The 20,012-nt window shown below is 35.7% G+C and overlaps 1 protein-coding gene across 1 annotated transcript in view; it reads left to right on the top strand.

The window, feature by feature from the left end:
* The window catches only part of SKAP2 (src kinase associated phosphoprotein 2), a 175,926-nt gene that overhangs the window by 17,550 nt on the left and 138,364 nt on the right, over nucleotides 1-20,012 (top strand). The window contains 2 exon segments of the mRNA XM_055314851.1: nucleotides 1,164-1,205; nucleotides 1,208-1,270. Coding sequence (XP_055170826.1) covers nucleotides 1,164-1,205; nucleotides 1,208-1,270 — 105 coding nt within the window.

The raw sequence follows: 20,012 nt of genomic DNA, 5'->3' as shown, positions 1-20,012 counted from the left end.
AGTGTTTTGAAAGGAACTATTTCCTCTACCAAAAATATGGTGAAAAATAGGGTGCCACCCATTAAATGGATGTCAGAGGATACAGATTTTTTTTTTTTTTTTGAGAAACTAGTAGCTTTAATCTGGATCTACTCAGCAACCATGGTCTAAAAGTAATACTGTAGATTCTCTAGGATTCCCATGGAGATTTTCATCATGCTTTTTGGGTAACCCCTGAGGTAGCCAGTTTTCTCTTGAATTGTTGACAGACAACTGATAACAGTATTAAGCATACATTTTTTCAATTTTATTGAATTTTCTTTGGATATGGTTGTATATGGTTGAAACATGAGTGCTTATATGTAACCAGGCTAGCAAATATATGATTCACTCTTTTTTTTAAAAAAAATTATTCTAAATGACTATGTGTAAAAACCCAAACCACAACATTTTATGGTAGGGATTAAATGACTTCAAACCAACTAGCCAACCTAGGATTTGGAAATCATGTAGAAAACTGGCTAGAACATTAAAAAAATGGTAATGTGTCACTGAATGAAAATCGAAGGTGTCAAATTGTAAATCACCTTTTTTGAACTTAAAAGGGTTATATGAGTTTTAAAGTAGTTTTTCCCATAAAGAATTCCTGCTCTTGAAAATGAAACTGAGTATTTTTAATCTACTCTAATGTAACCCTGTGATTTTTCATGAAAATATAAGATGTTCATATGGCTTTGAATTATCAATTTCTCATCATAACTTTTCAAATTATTGAGTAGATAAATGGACTTAACTTGAATTATTTTCTTTTTTGCACTTTCCATTTATTATCATTATTATTATTTTTTGCTACTTGTCTTCATTACTTTGGTTCTGTTTCTTTTGTTTGTTTTGGATACACTATTTTACCCTGCTTCTACTTTTTTGTATTCATCTTTGTAGAGACTATCATAATTTTGGAACTTGTATCCTTTTATGTCAGAAATAAGCAGTTGTCCATCGATTATCAGAAACTCTTACTTTATTTAATTTACTCTGGATATACATTAAAATAGAACCTGTTTTTACTCTGTTTTTCCATGGCAATGACTAGGTTTTAATAGTAAAATTTACCTCTTTTGACAAAGTAGCATTTTTTTTAAGATGGCTAATTTATAAAAGGCTCTTCTCTGATTCTTCTATAGGTGATGCAGAAGATGGAGAAGAATATGATGACCCTTTTGCTGGGCTTCAGACACTATGTCATTAGCCTCAGAAAGATATGATAAAGATGATGAAGCCCACTCTGAAGGTATGTGATATTTTGCTGTCGGATATACCTCTTGATATTCCAGCACAAGACAATACAATGTGTAGGGGTGATGATCTTGTCAGAAAGCAGTAAGTGCAGAGGCTTCAGTTAACTTACCTTTACCAGAACCTTTTAAGGAACAGAAGAGCTCTCTCTAGTGGTTTTCTTAAGTATATAGTTCCTTCCTTTCCTAGGAAATTTTCTTTACTAGAATTTTTAAGAGTGCTTACATCATTGTGTGAATATTATTACTAAGTTTGTTGGTTAATTTAATATTATCAGATTCTTGCTTAATTTTATTGTGCTGCTAAATGGCTTCTTGTATTATTTATTTTATAAATAATGAAAAAGATTTTTGATCTCTTTTTTTGAAAACTCCATATAAAATGAGTTCATAAAATATTAAATTAATTATTCTTACATTGCCTTCTCACATTAAGACAGGTTTTCATCAAATGCTTCTTTTAATACACATTTTCATTTTTCTGGATGTCACCTAAAAATACCCCACAATATGGAATAATATCATAATGTTTTGTATTAATTGAATTAGTAATAAAGTTGATTGTTTATCTCTTTGTAATTTTTAAAAACTCAGCAAAGTTTTGAAACTTGCTTTTAGTGTAGTGTGTGTTTTCTCTGTTCTAGCCAGTTGAGTGCATCTGCATTCTATAGACCTTATAAGGGTGATATATAGTTATAAATTAAGAATGTGTATCGATAAATTAGCCATGCATATTAATTCGTGGCACTCAAAGTTTCACAGAGACACAGAAATGAGTAATGCCTTCTGCCACTGTATGATGATCAAACTGTGCAGTTCCATCTCTAAATACAATTGCTGAATGAAAATATGCTTCCTGCAACAGAGCACTCCACATTTTATGTTATCCAGATTATTCCCTTTGGAAACATAAATTGCTTTTATGAGGTATAAAATTATGTCTATTGCAGAACAGGGATAAGTCAAGTACATGCATAAGTGATAAACATTCTAACCACTGATTCAGAACAACACAATCTTTTTTTTTATATTCAGAACTTTGTACAATGTGTAGCAATAATAATCATATCCATTTTATGTTGAATTTTACATTTTGGCAAACATTTAATTTCTGTTTTTGGAGGAAGAGATTTCTTTCCCTCATATTCCCTATTTTTTTTTAAAAGATGCACATTTCTCTTCAGTCACACTTATTATCTAAAACAGAGCATTACCCTTCCTAACCTGGTCTTCAAAAGCATTGCTACTAGAAAATGTTTTATAATTGATGAAATAATATTTTCAGGCAAAACTGTGAATTATTATTTGAGTTGAACTATTTTTCAGATACATTACAATGATTTGTTTTGCTTCTCTTAGGTGTTGGTAGATAGACATGAGTATGTGTATATATGTATACAACATACAGAGATAGAATATTTATACTCGAGAGAATATATATGCACACACACAAAATGTTCATGGAATGTATATACTCAGAGTTTTTAAAAAATAGCATAAATTTTGAAGTATAAGGGAGTACATTATGTACATTCTTAAAAAAATACAGTCTAAGAAATTCAATAATTAAATATCTATGAGAGCTAGTGTTTTGTTAGAAAAAGTGAATTGTTATTAAATTATAGTGCATTTGCATAATTATATTTTCTTTATTACGAGTAAATAATTTATCATGTTTGTTTTCATAATCAAACATATAGGAAATACATCAATAGCATGAAAAAGATTTATTGTTAAAAGGTTACATTATCAGTATTTGAATATTATTTAATAACATATTTATGTATAGCATTAAATTTTTTGTTAAATATAGGTACATTTTCATTAGTGTTGGTATAAGCGATTCTTAAGCAGATTGAAATTTTAACTTTTTAGTATTATTAATTTTGGGTATATAAAAAATCCCATATATGATAGTTTACATTCTCTTCTAAAAATATTTTAAATTAATTTAAAAACTACCACTAGGACTTTTAACTTCCACTCTGAAATGTCATCTAGTCATATCACTTTCTCTCCTTTTAATGTAGGTTTAGTATGTGTCCTCTTTCCCTCGCCGAATAAATTTTCCTTCATTATGGGACCTCAGTCTAATGATATATTAATTATAAAAAGATAATGCATTTAACAATAAGTATAACTAAATTAGCACAGGTCACCAAAAGGCCTTTTGTCAAATCAGATTGTTGTTTTGTCCTTTTGACTTTTACCTTATGGTAGGAACTAACAAAGTATCTGAACTTTGATGGATTATGAACTCTAAACATGATATGTATTTTTCATAATGCTAATGTAATTTTCAAGGTACTGAAAAGGTCAAACCTGCACATCTTTGTGTGCATTCTAAGTCTGTCTTTTCCTTTAATATTTCTTTTTCTCTCTGTTCCTCTGGTTCAAAAGTTCACTCAGTTCCCAAATGGCTACCTAATTTTCCAGTTATTCCCTCAAGCCATATGTGTTTTGGTTTCTTTATGGTTTATTAGGTACTGTAGGAAAGTAGCATAAGTTATATCTTCTAATGAAATTCAAGCACACTTCAGTGATGCTTCGACTTGATTGCTGGTAGCAATTAAATCACAGCCAAGGAGAATAATGCATAATCTCACAAGGTCCAGACACCCTATAGAAATTGAAAGGGGATGAAAACAGAAAACAAAAACAAAGTCTTCAAACCCTGCCAGACACACTGTTTCCAGCCTGCCTTTTTTTTTTTTTATTGGCCAACTGCCTGATTGATAGCAAAATCATAACTTGCTGCATGCTAACAGGCAGAGTTCACTTGTAGGTTATTGTGAGCTGATAAAGGGTTAGATGGAGTTTTGATTTTCGCATTGGACCTTGGTACACCAGATTAATGGAATTTCAATGAGAGACTAGAGTAGCCACAGCTTTGTCAGAGAAACAGATGGAGATTCTATAGTCATGTCTACTCATTAATACTAGTTGCCTGAAAGGTGTGCTGCTTCTCTATACAAAAGAGTTGATATAATTGATTTTTGAGTGGTGCATCGAAAAAAAAGTACCTTATTGATGACTGGAATTGCAACATAGATGGTGACAGATTTTTGTATAGTTTGTAGCATAAAAATATTGTAATTTTTTCTTCTCTCTCTTTGGAAGCACTTTTTATTTCTTGAGGGGAAATACATTTTAAGACAATAGCAAAAAAAAGAGAGAGTGACATGCAAAATTAACTTTTAAGAAAAACAGTAAGAGTCTATTTTATTTATGTACAATTGCATGACTGCTGTTAGTTTCATTTTGATGTTGGTAATATTTATAAAAAATTATAATTACTAGAAATTTCATTTTCTTAACTTTGTGCCTTATCTCTTTCTGGGAAATTTGAAACAAATCATAATGGTTTCCATACTAGATCACTGTTAGAAGTTTTATTGTATTATGTGACTGGATATATAGAAGTGGTAATATATATGGTGCATGTCAGTAATCAGATAAAATTAGAGAAAATCAAACTCTGAACCTTAAAGAAGAATATCCCTTATTGTACATATGTTAGAATGCTGGCTTGGGCACTAAGTATTCTAACTTAGCTACCCTGCATCTCACTCACTAAGGTAAGAGATGCAGGGTAGCTTTTAGACACCCTATAGTGACTTGGGTTTCCATTTTTCTGTTCTGAAATCATTTTTCATTCATTTTTGCCATTTGTGAAAGAAGGCTTCTAACCATGTAGCATTGTGAAAAGTCCCTGAGGTGAGGTGAACAGATTCGATGAGCTAGAAGACATATATCGGCTCTACCCGTCGATGATAGGTCGAAGAATCCCAGTGGACATTTGTTACAAATCTGATTCAGTCCTAAACCATAATCACTTTGTGGATAAGAATCTGGAACCTCTAGGGTGTGAATATAGGAAGGCTAAAATGAAGCTAAAGATATAAAACAGTCATTTATTGTCCTGGTATCTTCCTAACTAAAAATTCCCAAGTATAGGTTACTGAAAACTGTAGGCATTGCAAGGACATAGCTTTTTTTTTTTTTTTTTGGACATAGCTTTTATATGAAAAAATTCTTGGTTTAGGAATGGAACTATTTTTTAAAGCTTAGGGATTAAGGAAAAGGGCTAAGATGTCTTGATAATAACTTATAATAGTAAATAGTGATTTTTTTTCTTTTTTGGTATACTTTAAGAAAATCTAGTGTATGAAAATTTGGATTTATAAAACATAACAAACACTTATTCCAAAGGATTGCCTTAAAAAAGATGATCTCTGGGATGCCTGTAAATAATGAGCTCTCACAATGCATCTAAAACAAGCTTAGATTTAAATCCATCGATGTGCACACACATAAATTTAATGTGTAAATTTCTACACATTGCACACCAAACGTTTGAGGAATATATCATTTTGTGTAAAATTAGGTTTAGCACTAATCTGTTCTTGTAAAAGCCAAGCAATAGATGCTTTACTTTTCTCTGGATTCTGGTAGAATATGAAACAATGTTTAAAATCAGGAGAAAAAAAGTTCCTTCAATAACTTACCATTTAGGGCAATGGTTTTTCTACCCTAGTATCATGTGATTTTTTTTTTCATGTGATTTTTGATACTTAAACTCCTATTTTAAAATTTTATTCTGAGAATTTAGACTAGTTTGCAGTTTGCACATATCTTTGTGTACATAGCATGCATTACTGTTGCACTTGAGGGTTTTTTGTACTTTGGTAGAGGTGAGGGGTTATAGTTTGGGGAAATAATTAAAAGTAGGAAACATTTTTAACGTTTAAGAGAATAGATTGTGTTATTGGAAATATAAAGTACATAGATGTGAAATATTTTCATGATACAAAGGTATATATGAGTAAATGAAAACATAATTATTGAGAATCTTCTAAGTTTTATGTGAGTGGGAAAATACATCAGAATAAAAACAGTGTATTCTTTTATACAACAGAATAAAATATAACAAAGTGGACTAGATAAGAAAGATCAGAAAGGTGATAATACTCAACATTATGAAAAAGTGATGCATCTTTAATACAGTAAATTAGCAGTTGTTTACACAGTCCATGAGGAAGTGCGCAAAATACCCTGACAGGGCAATGGGGAATTCAAAGATGACTAAGACAAAGTTCCTGTTTTCAAGAGACATGTAATTGAGATGGAAGAAGACGGTCACCTAAAATGAGGTGGTAATTACCAATCTAAGTTTCTATAAGGCAGAATCCAAAAATAGCAACCAGTATGTGTTATACTGTTCAGTTGATCTGGTCTGTACCTAGGCAAAAAACCAGGTTTCATTGGTTTTCCTCTCTAATTTGTTGACTGAGTCAGTCATTATGTTTTGGCATTATAGTGAATAAGCCAAAGCATAAATTTGATTCCTATATTCTGAGAGGTTGTGGAATAGATTGTGAAGGGGAGGGCAGAGCTTTAAGGGAGTTTTGCATGGTTTCTGAAATTTGCTGGAGAGAAAGTGGGAAAAAATGCTGAAAACATTTGGAACCGAAATCCAGGTCTTCATCAGTAACTGCATGTTTATAGGGGCAGTGCCTTAACTCAAGGGACTTTGGGCCCCACTCCCAGACCTTCAGGGCTCAGTACCAGGCTGGTGGTACAGGTGTTTTTGGCTCCTTCAGAGCACTATATCTCATAAGACGTAGGCACGTAAAAGGCTTTTCTTTCTTGTTGTGTATATGTGGATTTGGCCTGCAGTCTTTTGAGTTTGGAGATGTTGCAAAATATGGCTTCCTGTTTTCAGTTGTGTCTCCTGTTTGTAACCTGAGCTAAAGGGTGAATTTAGAGTTTAGAAATCGAAAAGCAAAGGTTCTTTAAGACAGTGGACTGACAGGGGCACCTGGCTGACTCACTCGGTAGAGCATACAACTCTTGGTCTTGGGGTTGTAAGTTCGAGCCCCACATTGGGTATAGAGATAACTTAAAAATAATAATAATAAAAAAAGACAGTGGACTGATCAATTTGATTTTAGGGGTAGGCATGCCAACCTGCACAGGATTCTAAAGATTTTTTTTTAAGATTTTATTTATTTATTCATGAGAGACATAGAGAGAGGCAGAGACACAGGCAGTGGGAGAAGCAGGCTCCATGCAGGGAGCCCAATGCGGGACTCAATCCAGCGTTTCCAGGATCCCGCCCTCGGCTGAAGGCGGTGCTAAACCGCTGGGCCACTGGGGCTGCCCTCTGCACAGGATTCTAAAGGGAGCTTCCCACCTCTTCCTTCCTTAGAGGTGACTATGCTGGTGGTCAGGGTAGCATCCTCAAGGAAGAAATAGATATTTATTGAGAAATTAGTCTGGGTCTGAACTAGATTCTTCCATGCATATTTCTTCCTTTAATTGGCTCAGAACAACCTTGTAAGGGAGATATTTTCCCTATTTTGTGGTGGAAATGGAGACTCAGTAACATTTAGGTCTGTTGACCAGAACATCCAGCTCTTAAAGTAGCAAACTTCAACTTCTCTGGTCTTTCTATGCCATGCATGCTACTTAAAGAATTAAACTAGTTTTTTCTTCTAATTACAAGAGACATGCATATGGTTAAAAAAAAGAACAGAAGGATATTCAATAAAAGTAAAAGCCTTCTTGTTCACCCCACCCTAAACTGTCTATTCCCAAGTAGTCACTTGTTACAGTTTCTTCTGTAGTTACCATAATGAGTTTGGATACTGTACTGCAGTATAAGATAGAAGTATACTCATTTGACCACCCTTAAGCCATATCTGTTGATTCCCTTTATGATAGATGAATCTTCAAACCTCCTCTCCCACTTCTGCCTCCTGTTTTTTAATTTTTAGTTCTGGTTGTGTTTGCTCTTGACTTAAATAATGTTCTTATTCTGTAATGTGCCAACCTCCAATTGTACCTATTGACTCTTTGCTATAAAAAATGAGGAAATTTGTGCACCTAGCCTTTTTCCCATTTCTCTTCTCACTCTTCAATTCCAATTTTCATAATTAAATTATTTTTGCATTGTTAAAGTCTATAACATTTGTATTTGATTCTCCTAGGTTGATTGTGCTTTGTCTACGAGTTAAGTTTTAAACATTGGTCCTTTTCCTTCCTGCTAATGGTCTTGCTCAAATGTCTGGAAGCCTTGGTCATTGCTTCACATTTATGAGTGAAGGACCCAGTTCAAAGAGTATAGGTAGCTTATGTGGAGTTCCTTTGCTTTTGCATGTCTATTATACTGGCCTTTTCCTTTGAATGGAAGGTTGTGAGTAAAATGGGCAAGATTTGACTATAGGCAACTTTGCTACAATGCTTTTAGAAGCAGAAAGGCAAACTTGGGGGGGGGGCTTTCCCACAGTTGTCAAAATAAGTGGGACAGGCTCAGGGGGAAATAGAATGCTTTATTTAATTCCTAGTGATAGATTTTTAAGCCTCCATCCTTTTTTGGTGTTGGGGTGTGGGCAATCTGGAATCTTAAGCTCTGCTCACTCAGCTTTAGTACCTTCACCAGGAGCCTTCCTCAGGGAACTAGCACACTTTGTTCAGAGACTAGAGTTCAGAGTCTGGACACAAATGCCCTAATCGCTGGCTGCTTTTGAGGACAGACCTACTGTTCTAGCTGCTTTGATTACAGTGTCCTTCTTCACCATCCTGTAATTCTGCTTGTATTTCTGAGGCTCCTTTGGGGGAAACTAGCACTTACTTTCCTTGGTGTCCTTTTGAGCTCTGGTAGCTTTTACTATGACTTCCCCACTTTAGTCTCATCTGCCTTCTGGTTGCTAGGAATTACTCACAATTTTTGATCCACTGAAGATACTCTTTATTACCACATTATTAGGGTATTATTCTTTAAAAACAAACAAAAAGAATTTCTGGGGGGGACTTTCAGGAGGAAAGGTTGGTGCCATCTGTGTTCCTTTTTTTTTTTTTTTAAGATTTTATTTATTTATTCATGAGAGACAGAGAGGGGCAGAGACACAGGCAGAGGGAGAAGCAGGCTCCATGTAGGGAACCTGACATGGGACTCCATCCTGGTTCCCCCGGATCAGGCCCTGGGCTGAAGGCAGCACTAAACTACTGGGCCACCGGGGCTGCCATTCTTTTCTAATAATATTAAGAGGCTGCCTTGTCCTAAAACATTTTCCCAATTGATCTGCTGGAATCATCCTTGGGGAAGAAGTATGCTCGTTGGCCACAGGACACCAGAAAGTGTCAGCCAAACCTTAGATATGCTCACTTAGAGCAAGTGCTAGCTTTCTAGAAGAACCTAGATGCTATAAGCAGTGGAAAAGAACTGTCCTTTTCCTTAAAAACGTTGTAGTCTTATTGTGGATGCAATACATATACATTTAATGTTTGGAAACTTTATAAACTTTGCAAATGTAGAAATGTGTGACATTGACACTAAATACTCTAGGAGGTCGGAAAAGGAAGAAGCTATTGTAGACTAGTCTCAATATTTTAGGGGAAAAAATGGAGTTTGACTCAGAACTTTAACAAGGTAGAGTTTTAATTCGTAAAGAATGGAGGGGATAATGCTTTCCAGATAAGGTGAGGAAGTGGAGACAATAGGCGACGGAGCTGGAAATGAGCGTCCTTTGAGGATCTGTGCAGAGACTGATATGGTTTAGAGAGATTTAAGAGGATTGGGGGTTGTGGATTGACAAGGGTAGCACATAACAAGCATTGGCTCTCACCTCAGCTCCTAATTTGGTAGCTAACTGAGTTATTCTGGCTAAGGCACTACCTTTGTGAATTTGTTTCTGTTTCTTCACAGAGAATTCCATTATTTTAGGTAAGGGAGAACTTAATTATTGAGGACTTTAAATGGCATCATGAGTTGAGTCAATAAGCAAAATGAGTATCCATTTTAGACTTTTTGAGCAAGGGAATATTAATGGTGAAAAGTGTTTTAGGAGTATTTAATTAGTTGTGGTATATAGATGGGCTGAAGAGGATGGAAACCTGTGGTCTGTGAGGTAAGACTATCCTCTTAAGCCAGATGTGAATTGAAGAAGAGACCAGAAAGGATAGTGAAACTGGAAATGAAAAGATACATCTGAAGGAGAATGGACAGGACTTGGTAAGTGGATATGTGTAGAATTTTAAAAAGAGAGAAGCCAAAAAAAAAAAATAAAATAAAATAAAAAGAGAGAAGCCAAAGATAATTACAAAATTCTAACTTGGATAGCTGGAAGAATCAACTGAAATATGAACATGGAGAGAACAAGTTGGGTGGAAGTTGCAAATGTTGATGAGTTTGGGTCTGAATAGTTGAGTTCGAGGCAACAGTGAACATCCAGACTTCCTGGTAATTATCTAGATATGTGGGAATAGAGCTTAAATGAGCCTTATCTTATTCTTCTCTTTCTAGTTTCATTCTTTTGGGGTCAGATATGGGATGAGATATACCCCAGTCACTTGAAAAATGAAGCACAGTAGTTGATACACTTTTTTTTTTAAAAAAGAATTTATTTGTCAGACACACACAGAACAAGCCAGTGGATCAGCAGGCAGAAAGAGAGGGAGAAGCAGACTCCTTGCTGAGCAGGGAGCCTGATGTGGGGCTCGATCTCAGGACCCTGGGATCATCCAGGACCCTGAGATCATGACCTGAGCTGAAGGCAGATGCTTAACTGACTGAGCCACCCAGATGCCCCAAAGCAAATAGTTGAGAACAGCTTCTGTGATCATACCATCTGGGTTAAAATACTGGGCTCTTCATTATTGATCTCTGTGACCTCCAGCAAAGTTGTTTGACCTTTTTGAGTTTCCTCAGCTAAGAAACTGAGAATAGTAACACCACCTATGTCCTAGGGCTGTCATGAGGATTAAATAGGATAAACATATACAGAGCTTATAACACTTCCTGGCCCATAGTAAGGACATATTAAATGCAAAGTTTTATTGACTTCCAGCCTATTTATCTAAGGATTGTGTTAGATAAATGCTTCTTTCTGTGTTTGACACAGCTATGTGCCTGAGGTGTTGTCTATCTTTTGTACTGTTTAACTCATAAGTTTCACAGGATTTTTCACTGGATTTTATAGGATTTGCAGTTGGAAGTTTTAGAGATTGATAATAGATGATCACTTTTTGAATTGAGTGTGTTGAAAACAGTTACTAGTTCAGTTTTCTATAATAAATGGATCATCCTTTGCTAGGAACCATTCTTTCTGTGCCTTAACTTTTCTCTATTAAGCAAATAGTGAGATTATGAGAAAAGAAATTTTATACTTGGGAAAATTCCTTGGATAAGCATCGGGAGCCCATGGAAGGAGTCACTCATTTTGTATATGAACTCAATAGTCAGTTACTAAAAAACTTGCAAACTTTTGAGAATATTTTAATAAATTTGAACTATATTAGAAGATTCATAAATCTATACCTGGAAAAAAACAGTGGGGAATAAAGTGGCCTGAATTATTAGGGAACAAGGGTACCAGTCAGTGTCTCATTTTCTTCATTTCAGAGTCAAATGGGATAAGGTTAAAGACCATAACAGGTCTAAATAGAAAGAATAGTACACACAACTCAGATGCAAGGCTGGAAAGCCATTAAAAGCAAATAAATGCTCGGTTAATAAATAGAACACAGAATGGATGAAGGCAAAAATTGCTTTTTAAAAATTTTTACAAAAATTAAACATGGAGTACAGTCTTTGGGATCTGCTTATCAAAGTATTTTTCAAAATTAAGAGTTGTTATCAGGGTCCTTGCTTCAATGCTTCAGGGAAAATGGTATATACATGCTGTAGATTTAAAAATAATATAGGTACTATTAAAAAATGTCTCTGTAAGGAAGGTATATGAATCAACTTGAGTCAATTATTTTTTTGAAGGGCTTTTCTCCTACATATGGGTAATGCCTTGCAATACAGAATTGGGGGTGGGATTGAAGTAATTCCTTTATTAATCCTAAAATTATGGCTTTTGAGAAGATATACCATTATTACATTAAAAGGGAAGAGTCATTTTATAGAGTCCATCAACAGTCTGGTTGTAGAGTCTAGGATTCTGAGAGTATTATATTTTTAAAAAAGTAATCCTATTGTGGTAGATTAATATAACCATAGAATTTACCCATCGAAATAGAAAATTTAGTAGTTTTAAATAAATTCACAGAGCTGTGCAAGCAGCACTCCAATCAATTTTAGGGCATTTTCATTGTCACAGAAAAGAAACCCTGTTCTGTGAGCAGATACTCCCCTCTCTCCCCCATGCCCCATGGGCCTAAGCAACCATGACTGCTTTCTATCTTTATAGATTTTTGCCTAATCTGGACATTTTTATTTAAATGGAACCACAAAATATGTGGTCTTCTGTGTCTGGCTTCTTTTACTTAGTATAATGTTTTCGAAGTTCATCTGTATGGTAGCATATATCAGTACTTCATTCCTCTTTATAGCCTGATAATGCTTCCGTGGTATGGATATCCAGTATTTTGTTTGTCCATTCATCAATTGACAGACTTTTGAGTTATTTCTTTTTTGGCTATTATTAATAATGCTACTATGAACATGTGTGTATAAGTTTTTTATGTGAATGAATATGTTTTCATTTCTCCTGGGTATATACTTAGTGGAATTGTGGGTCCTATGGTAACTCTGTAAGTTTCACTTTTCGGGGTATTGTCAAACTGTTTACCAAAGTGCTATATTATTTTGTGTCCCCACCTGCAATGTGAGAAGGTTTCCATTTCTCCACGTCCTCTTCAATACTTGTTATCGTCTGTTTTTGCTTTAGTCATCCTGGTGGGTGTTAGGTGGTGTCTCATGACAGTTTTGGTTTGCATTTCTCTCATGACTAATGATGTTGATCATCTTTTCATGTACATATTGGCCATTTGTATATCTTCTTCAGAGAATGCCTACTCAAAGCCTTTTCTCATTTTCCAGTTAGTCTTTTTAAGAGTTCTTTTTATATTCTAGCTACCGGTCTCTTATTTAGATACATGATTTGTGAATATTTTCTCCAGTTCGGTGGGTTGTCAATTTCACTTTCTTGATGTGTCCTTTGAAGCACAAAATGGTTTACTTTTGATGAAGTCTAATTTGTCTATTTTTTCTTTTGTTGCCTGTACTTTTGATGTCATGTTTAAGAAGTTCTTACCTGACTAAAGATTCTTAAAGTGTTCTTTTTTTTTTAATTTTTATTTATTTATGATAGTCACAGAGAGAGAGAGAGAGGCGCAGAGACATAGGCAGAGGGAGAAGCAGGCTCCATGCACCGGGAGCCCGATGTGGGATTCGATCCCGGGTCTCCAGGATCGCGCCCTGGGCCAAAGGCAGGCGCCAAACCGCTGCGCCACCCAGGGATCCTCTTAAAGTGTTCTTAAGGCCAAATTATTTCTTAAAATGCTGAGTTCTTTTACTCTAAAGAGTTATGAGATTAATATAGTAGTTAAAACAGGGACATATTCTAGCTCATCTTTGATGCTATTGTTGGTGCATATTTTAAAAATTGTGCAAATAGCAAAAAGTAATTTTCTTGCCGTGTCTTTCAGCTCAGTGAACTCTTGAATTCTGTAGCCTTTAGCATCCTTTTAAAAAAGGATTTTTTTTGCCTATGATATCACTTCTCTCATTTCTTGCCATATGTATTTGTTGTATTATAAATATAAATATAAATGTCTAATCACATGAATCTTCTTTCATGTCACTTTCACTTCACTTTAACAAATTATTTCAGAGAACATGTGATCGAAGTACATATTTTATTCATTTACTGACTTTTTGTTGATTTTTCAATGTAGTTATATGGGCAGGATCTAAAGGGTACTGGGATCATTGCTAGAAAAATTGTTACTATGGTTGGCTTTCAAAAAGCAAGTTGATTTGTTTCTTTAAATTCATCTCTTCTTGTTTGTTAAGGATTCCTCCCCTGCTCCCCGCATGTGTCAGTCACCAAACTTAGCAGTCTTGCCAGACAAGGGAACTGAGACACAAGGAAGCTATGTGAATTATCCAAGGAGTGCTTGCTACTCAATGTGTGGTCTGCAGACTGGTCTGGATCTGTGATCTATTTGTTACTGGTAACAACATCAGTACAGAAGTTGAGAGTAAACACTTAGAAATGTTTATAGCATTTTTGACCTTCTGCATTATCCCCATATGTGGTCGTGATTTTTTCCTATTAGTTCACATTTATTATATATTTCATTTGTTTATTTATTTATTTATAACTACAGTATAATTTGTCATGTTTTGGGGAAAAAAACTCTTCACCTCAGCTAGAAGCGTTGATCTAGAGTCAGAGAGATAATGCAGTAGTCTCAGAACTCTTAACCTTTGATTTTTGGTTAATTTCTCAGGAGCCCTGTATCTTTTCCTGTATCTTCCATCTATACTCACAGTCATGTTTAATTTAAATAATATTAGTCATTGTAACTATGGAGAAATTTTAGGGATCCTAATTCCATATTTCTTGTCAAATATACTTAGAAATTCCAATGTTACCATCGGATATTTAATTATACGTTTTCAGGGAACCCTGGGTGGTGCAGCGGTTTAGCGCCTGCCTTTGGCCCAGGGCGCGATCCTGGAGACCCGGGATCGAATCCCACGTCGGGCTCCTGGTGCATGGAGCCTGCTTCTCCCTCTGCCTGTGTCTCTGCCTCTCTCTCTCTCTCTCTGTGACTATCATAAATAAATAAAAATTAAAAAAAAATTAATTATACGTTTTCATGTGGAAGTCCTGAGAACAGTCTCCAAACTTAAATGTTAGGAAGCACTGGTGCAGTCTCAAAGCTTTGTAATTGGAATAATCAGCAGAAATGTTAATATAATTTCAATACCATCTAGTTCTTTTCCATGCCTAAAAAGCAGAAACAGATAGTCATCTTTCAGACTCTGTCAGAAAAGTAATTTCATCTCAGAGATGTGCTTTTGTGTCATTTTGTTTAAATGTCTTTAAAAGATTCTTCTTACTTTTTTTTTGTGCCCCTCTGAGGTACAAATTTACTATTTTGAACATGTCATGCCTATCACTTTCTTTTAACACTAAAGGAGGTTAATAAAAATAATATTTTAATATAAAAATAGTGAAATTCTTACCATGGGAACAAAGAAACACATATATATTTCTTTCATTGAATAGGACTTGTTTTGGTATTGGTATCCTGGGATCTATGTCTTGGGATCTATGTATGCTATAAGCCTCTAATATGCTTAGAATAGGATTTCTTTGCTGAAAGAAAATGTGTTTTATAGGAGGTAAAAATTGATTTTTTAAAATATAAGTAGGAAGAAAGGGTAATGATGTATGTTTTAGGCAGAGTGCTAGATGGAAAAAAAGTTTAATTCAACAGATTTTACTGTTTGTTTTGTTAGACTGGGGGGAATAAATGATTAATAAGACATGTCATTTCCTTTAAGGATCTTATAGATTAGTAGAGGAAAGAAAGATATAAATATCAACTCTAATTCAAGGCAGATTGGTGTAATTGCGCTGCAAGACATATAGAAAGAGAAAAAAGATGATAATTATGATCGGAATGAAGACAGCTGTGGTAGTGGAGGTGGCATTTCAGCCAGGTCTAGGAGAACAAGAAGGCTTCTGATATGTGGAACACGGAGGGAGTAGCATTTCAGATTTGTGAAACAGCCTGGTAAAGGGATGTATTGGTTCAAACTCTTTCAGTGCATGGGATAGAAACCCAGTTTAAACTGGTTTAAGCACATTTTATTTTACTTTTTAAGTTGGCTTCATGCGCAACATGGAGCCCAATGCGGGGCTTGAACTCACTACCTGGGATCAAGACCTAAGCTAAAATCAAGAGTCAGGTGCTTAACTGACTGAGCCACCCAGATGCCCTTCCAACTGGTTTAAGCAAAAAGAAGAAAGAGGAATTTATTGGTACACCCATGATAGAAGGGTAGAGTTGGAGTCTTGCTTCACGCCCACCTGGATCCAGGTGAGTATTCAAACTGTAATGAGCATTCTCACTAACATTCTGCTTTCTTGTGTGTAGATTCCTTTAAGATGGCCACTAGCCACCAGCCACTGGCAGCTTCTTAGTTATTTTCTGTTAGCTCAGCAGCTCTTATGGAAAGAGAGATCTCTGAATAGTTGTAACAAGTCCTTGGCTTGGGTCATGCGTATTTTGAATCAATCACTATGGTTTGGGTGGGGGATGAAAGGTGGGGGATGTGGGGGATGTGGTGCTGCAGTTGGTCATATGCCCAAAAAGGAATTGGGAGGATGGGGGTGAGGTCTGTCCCACCCACCCTACATGGAAATTGGGAGAGGTGTCATTCTCCACAGGAAAATTGACGTAATTTGACTGAAGGAGAGAAGCAAGTCAGGGAAGGCAAAGCCAGATACCTATTATAAGGTGGAGTATTCTGAAACTTTAGTGCTGTACATGCATGTGTAGAGAGGTAGGAAAATGAAGGACTGGGATAGACAATATTCTTAGATACATAGCAGTAGGGCGCTGGTTAGAGGAGAGTAATGTCATTAAAGTAGTAGGTTAAAATAATTACTTAGCTTGCTAAATCTTGAATTGATTTATAGAGAGAAGAGCTGGAGGCAAAACGAAAGATGTTAAGAAGGCTAACTGTCTAGACTGGCTAACGTTTTTTTTTGTTGTTGTTGTTGTTTTAATTTCCAACCTTTCTTTAGGGTTGATTTTCCTGTTAGTGAAATTTTTTGTTTTTTGCTTTTAATCTGTTTGTTCTTTGTCTTATTATTTATCTCTTTTTAGCAGTATATATGTAGAAAGGATTACTTAGATGAAAAAACTGTTAAAAATATAAGGGCTTATAAATAGGAAAAATATAAAATATTACAAAATAAAGGCTTAAGTGGGTGGAACAGTTGCCAACTTTAAAAAAAATTATTATTTTTTTTTTTTAATTTTTTTTTAATATTTTTTTTTAATTTATTTATGATAGTCACAGAGAGAGAGAGAGAGAGAGAGAGAGAGGCAGAGACACAGGCAGAGGGAGAAGCAGGCTCCATGCACCGGGAGCCCGACGTGGGATTCGATCCCGGGTCTCCAGGATCGCGCCCTGGGCCAAAGGCAGGCGCCAAACCGCTGCGCCACCCAGGGATCCCTAAAAAAAAATTTTATTTATTTATTTATTTGGGAGAGAGAGAGAAAGCATGAGCAATGGAGGGGGTAGGGGCAGAGGGAAGGAGAGAAGCACACTCCCCACTGAGCAGGGAGCCCGACTGCAAGGGGATGCTGGGCTTGATCCCAGGACCCTGAGATCATGACCTGAGCCAAAGACAGACACTTAACCGACTGAGCCACACAGGCATCCCAACAATTGCCTACTTTTTAACATATATATAAAAAGATAGGATTGTATGCATAGCTAAGCAAAAATTATATTTTTAGGTTATTTGAATTTACTTTGTCCGTAATAAATCTGCCTTTTATTTTTATTATTTTTTTCTAATTTGTATTGTTTTACCAAAAACATGGAGGCAGTTAACAAAGATAAACACATTACTCAAAGGTTAAAAAAAAACAAGTTAGGAAATCAGGGATGGAAAGAAAGGTAGGTAGGAAAAATAAAGTGAAACTAGGATTAGTTCACTTTATGGAACTAATTAATAAAGTGTGAAATGCATACCCTCCATACTCTAGACTTCTGCTGGAGACCAACCACTTACTTTGGCCCTTAGCTTTCTATCAATCAATGCAAAGAGGGAAAACTGATCGGATGCATGATTTATACCATCTTTGATATAAAAATAAGTAAGATGCCTAAAAGTAGTACAGGACTTACTAGTATTAGAACCTATGAAATTTCAAAGAGGCAAAAAAAAAAAAAATGCCATGTGATGTGATAAATTAAACCTTCCATAATACTTCAGTAATACTCTGGAGTTCTTCCTTAAAAGATCTATCCATACAAGAATAGCATAATGCCAAAGCAGAGTTTAGGGCAAGTCATTTGATATGGAGTCCAAATAACATGGGTTGGCCTACAGTTCAGGGGGAAAATCCATCCTGCTATTATTTTTATAAATATTTTATTGGAATACAACCACACCCATTTATTTACATATTATCTATAGCTGTTTTTATGCTACAGCAGCGTAGTAAGTAGTTATGACCGAGACCAAGTATCCTGCAAAGCCTAGAATATTTCCTATCTCTGATCCTTTACTGAAAATGTTTGTCAACCCTGGTTTATATACATAACTTCCTGATAGATTAGTTTAAAATTAAGATAGCATATAAAGTATTCAGAACAGAGGTCTCTATCAATGTATTTTGTTTGGCCAAATCAGTAGTTAGTTTTTTGAAAATCTGTGCTAACCCAGAAAAATTCCTATTTCTGCCTTTTCTGGAAAAATTGGATGGCAGGCAACACTGGATTTGAATTGTGTTTGTTATTCACTTTACAGACACCATCTCTTTCCAATCTGCATTCCGGATTACTGTGTTACCTTCCAGTTCTGATCTCCTTCACATACTTTTTTGGTGACTGGAGAGATTTTGGTTTTGGCCCCTGAATTAGAAGAAAAGCCAAGCCGTACATTCTTCAGCTGTTTTCAAATATATTTCTTAGAATGGTACTGGACAGCAGAGAAATTTAGGCTATATTCTTTTTTTTTTTTTAGATTCTATTTTTAAGTAATGTCTACACCCAAAAGGAGGCTTGAACTTACAATACTGAGATCAAGAGTTGTATGCTCTACCAACTGAGCCAGCTAGGCACCCCAGGATATATTCTTTGACTTCTACTTGGAGTGTAGTTATTCGGTGTTACTTATAGTTATATCTTTTTAGCCAGCAGAATTAGAGGTAGGGTTGATGTTCTTTTAAGAAGACAAGGAGCTTATCAAAGATATGTGCCTACATAGAAGACCAACACACCTGTATGTGAAAGTGGGCTAAGGGATTTGGACCAGACTAAATTTTCCTTAGAAAAATAATTCTAGGGCAGCCGGGGTGGCTCAGCGGTTTAGTGCTGCCTTCAGCCCAGGGCCTGATCCTGGAGACCCGGGATCAGGTCCCACGTCCGGATCCCTGTATGGAGCCTGCTTCTCCCTCTGCCTGTATCTCTGCCCCCCCCCTCTTTCTCTGATGAACAAATAAAATTAAAAAAAATAATCCTAGTTTTATCCCAATAAAAAGACAGTAGTAGTTGAGGACCAAATGGCTCATCTCTTATATTTACTATTTTGGCTCATCAGTTGTCGTATTTAATTAAGGTAATAATGTAAAACGGGTAGATAGTGGATTAAGCAAGTAGAGATAAGAGGAATTGTGAGGAATGTATCATAAGACAAGTAAAAATTTAGTCTGTCATAGGAGGGGAGCTGGATGGAAGCAGAGGAAGGAGGCAGGATTGGTGCACTTCTCGGGAGAGCAGGCCTGAGAAGGACCTGGCTGGAGGCTTGTGGTCGGTCACCTGAGGGATGAAGACAAGGGACAGGGAAGGGTAAGTACAGAGAAGGAACTTAGGGAAGAAGGAAAGGTAGACTTCAGGTTAGACCTGTGACACTGTCAAAGGTGAACTGTGATACTCAGATTCTTTTTTCGAGGAAGTGATAGCATCTATAAAGAAAATGGGAAAGTGGATTAGAAAGATCAAGTCTGTTGAACTTGAGGGAGTATTGAAAAATTCAGTCAAAGATATTTCGAGGGAATCTGAGATATGGGATAGAGATATGGAGAATCATTGATTTATTTGCCTAAACATGTTGAATGTCATGAGAAAGATAAGACTTGCCAGAGATCATAGAAGGAGATAGATTAGGGGGTTCAGAATAGAGACACCTGCTCCAGTTTTCCTCACTGGTACACCAGGAGACTTGCTGCTTCTGCTTTTGCTTCTAAACA

This window comes from Nyctereutes procyonoides, unplaced genomic scaffold (genome assembly GCF_905146905.1).
Source record: "Nyctereutes procyonoides isolate TBG_1078 unplaced genomic scaffold, NYPRO_anot_genome, whole genome shotgun sequence".
Classification (NCBI taxonomy): domain Eukaryota; kingdom Metazoa; phylum Chordata; class Mammalia; order Carnivora; family Canidae; genus Nyctereutes; species Nyctereutes procyonoides.
This window is presented reverse-complemented; position numbering and strand designations above follow the sequence as displayed.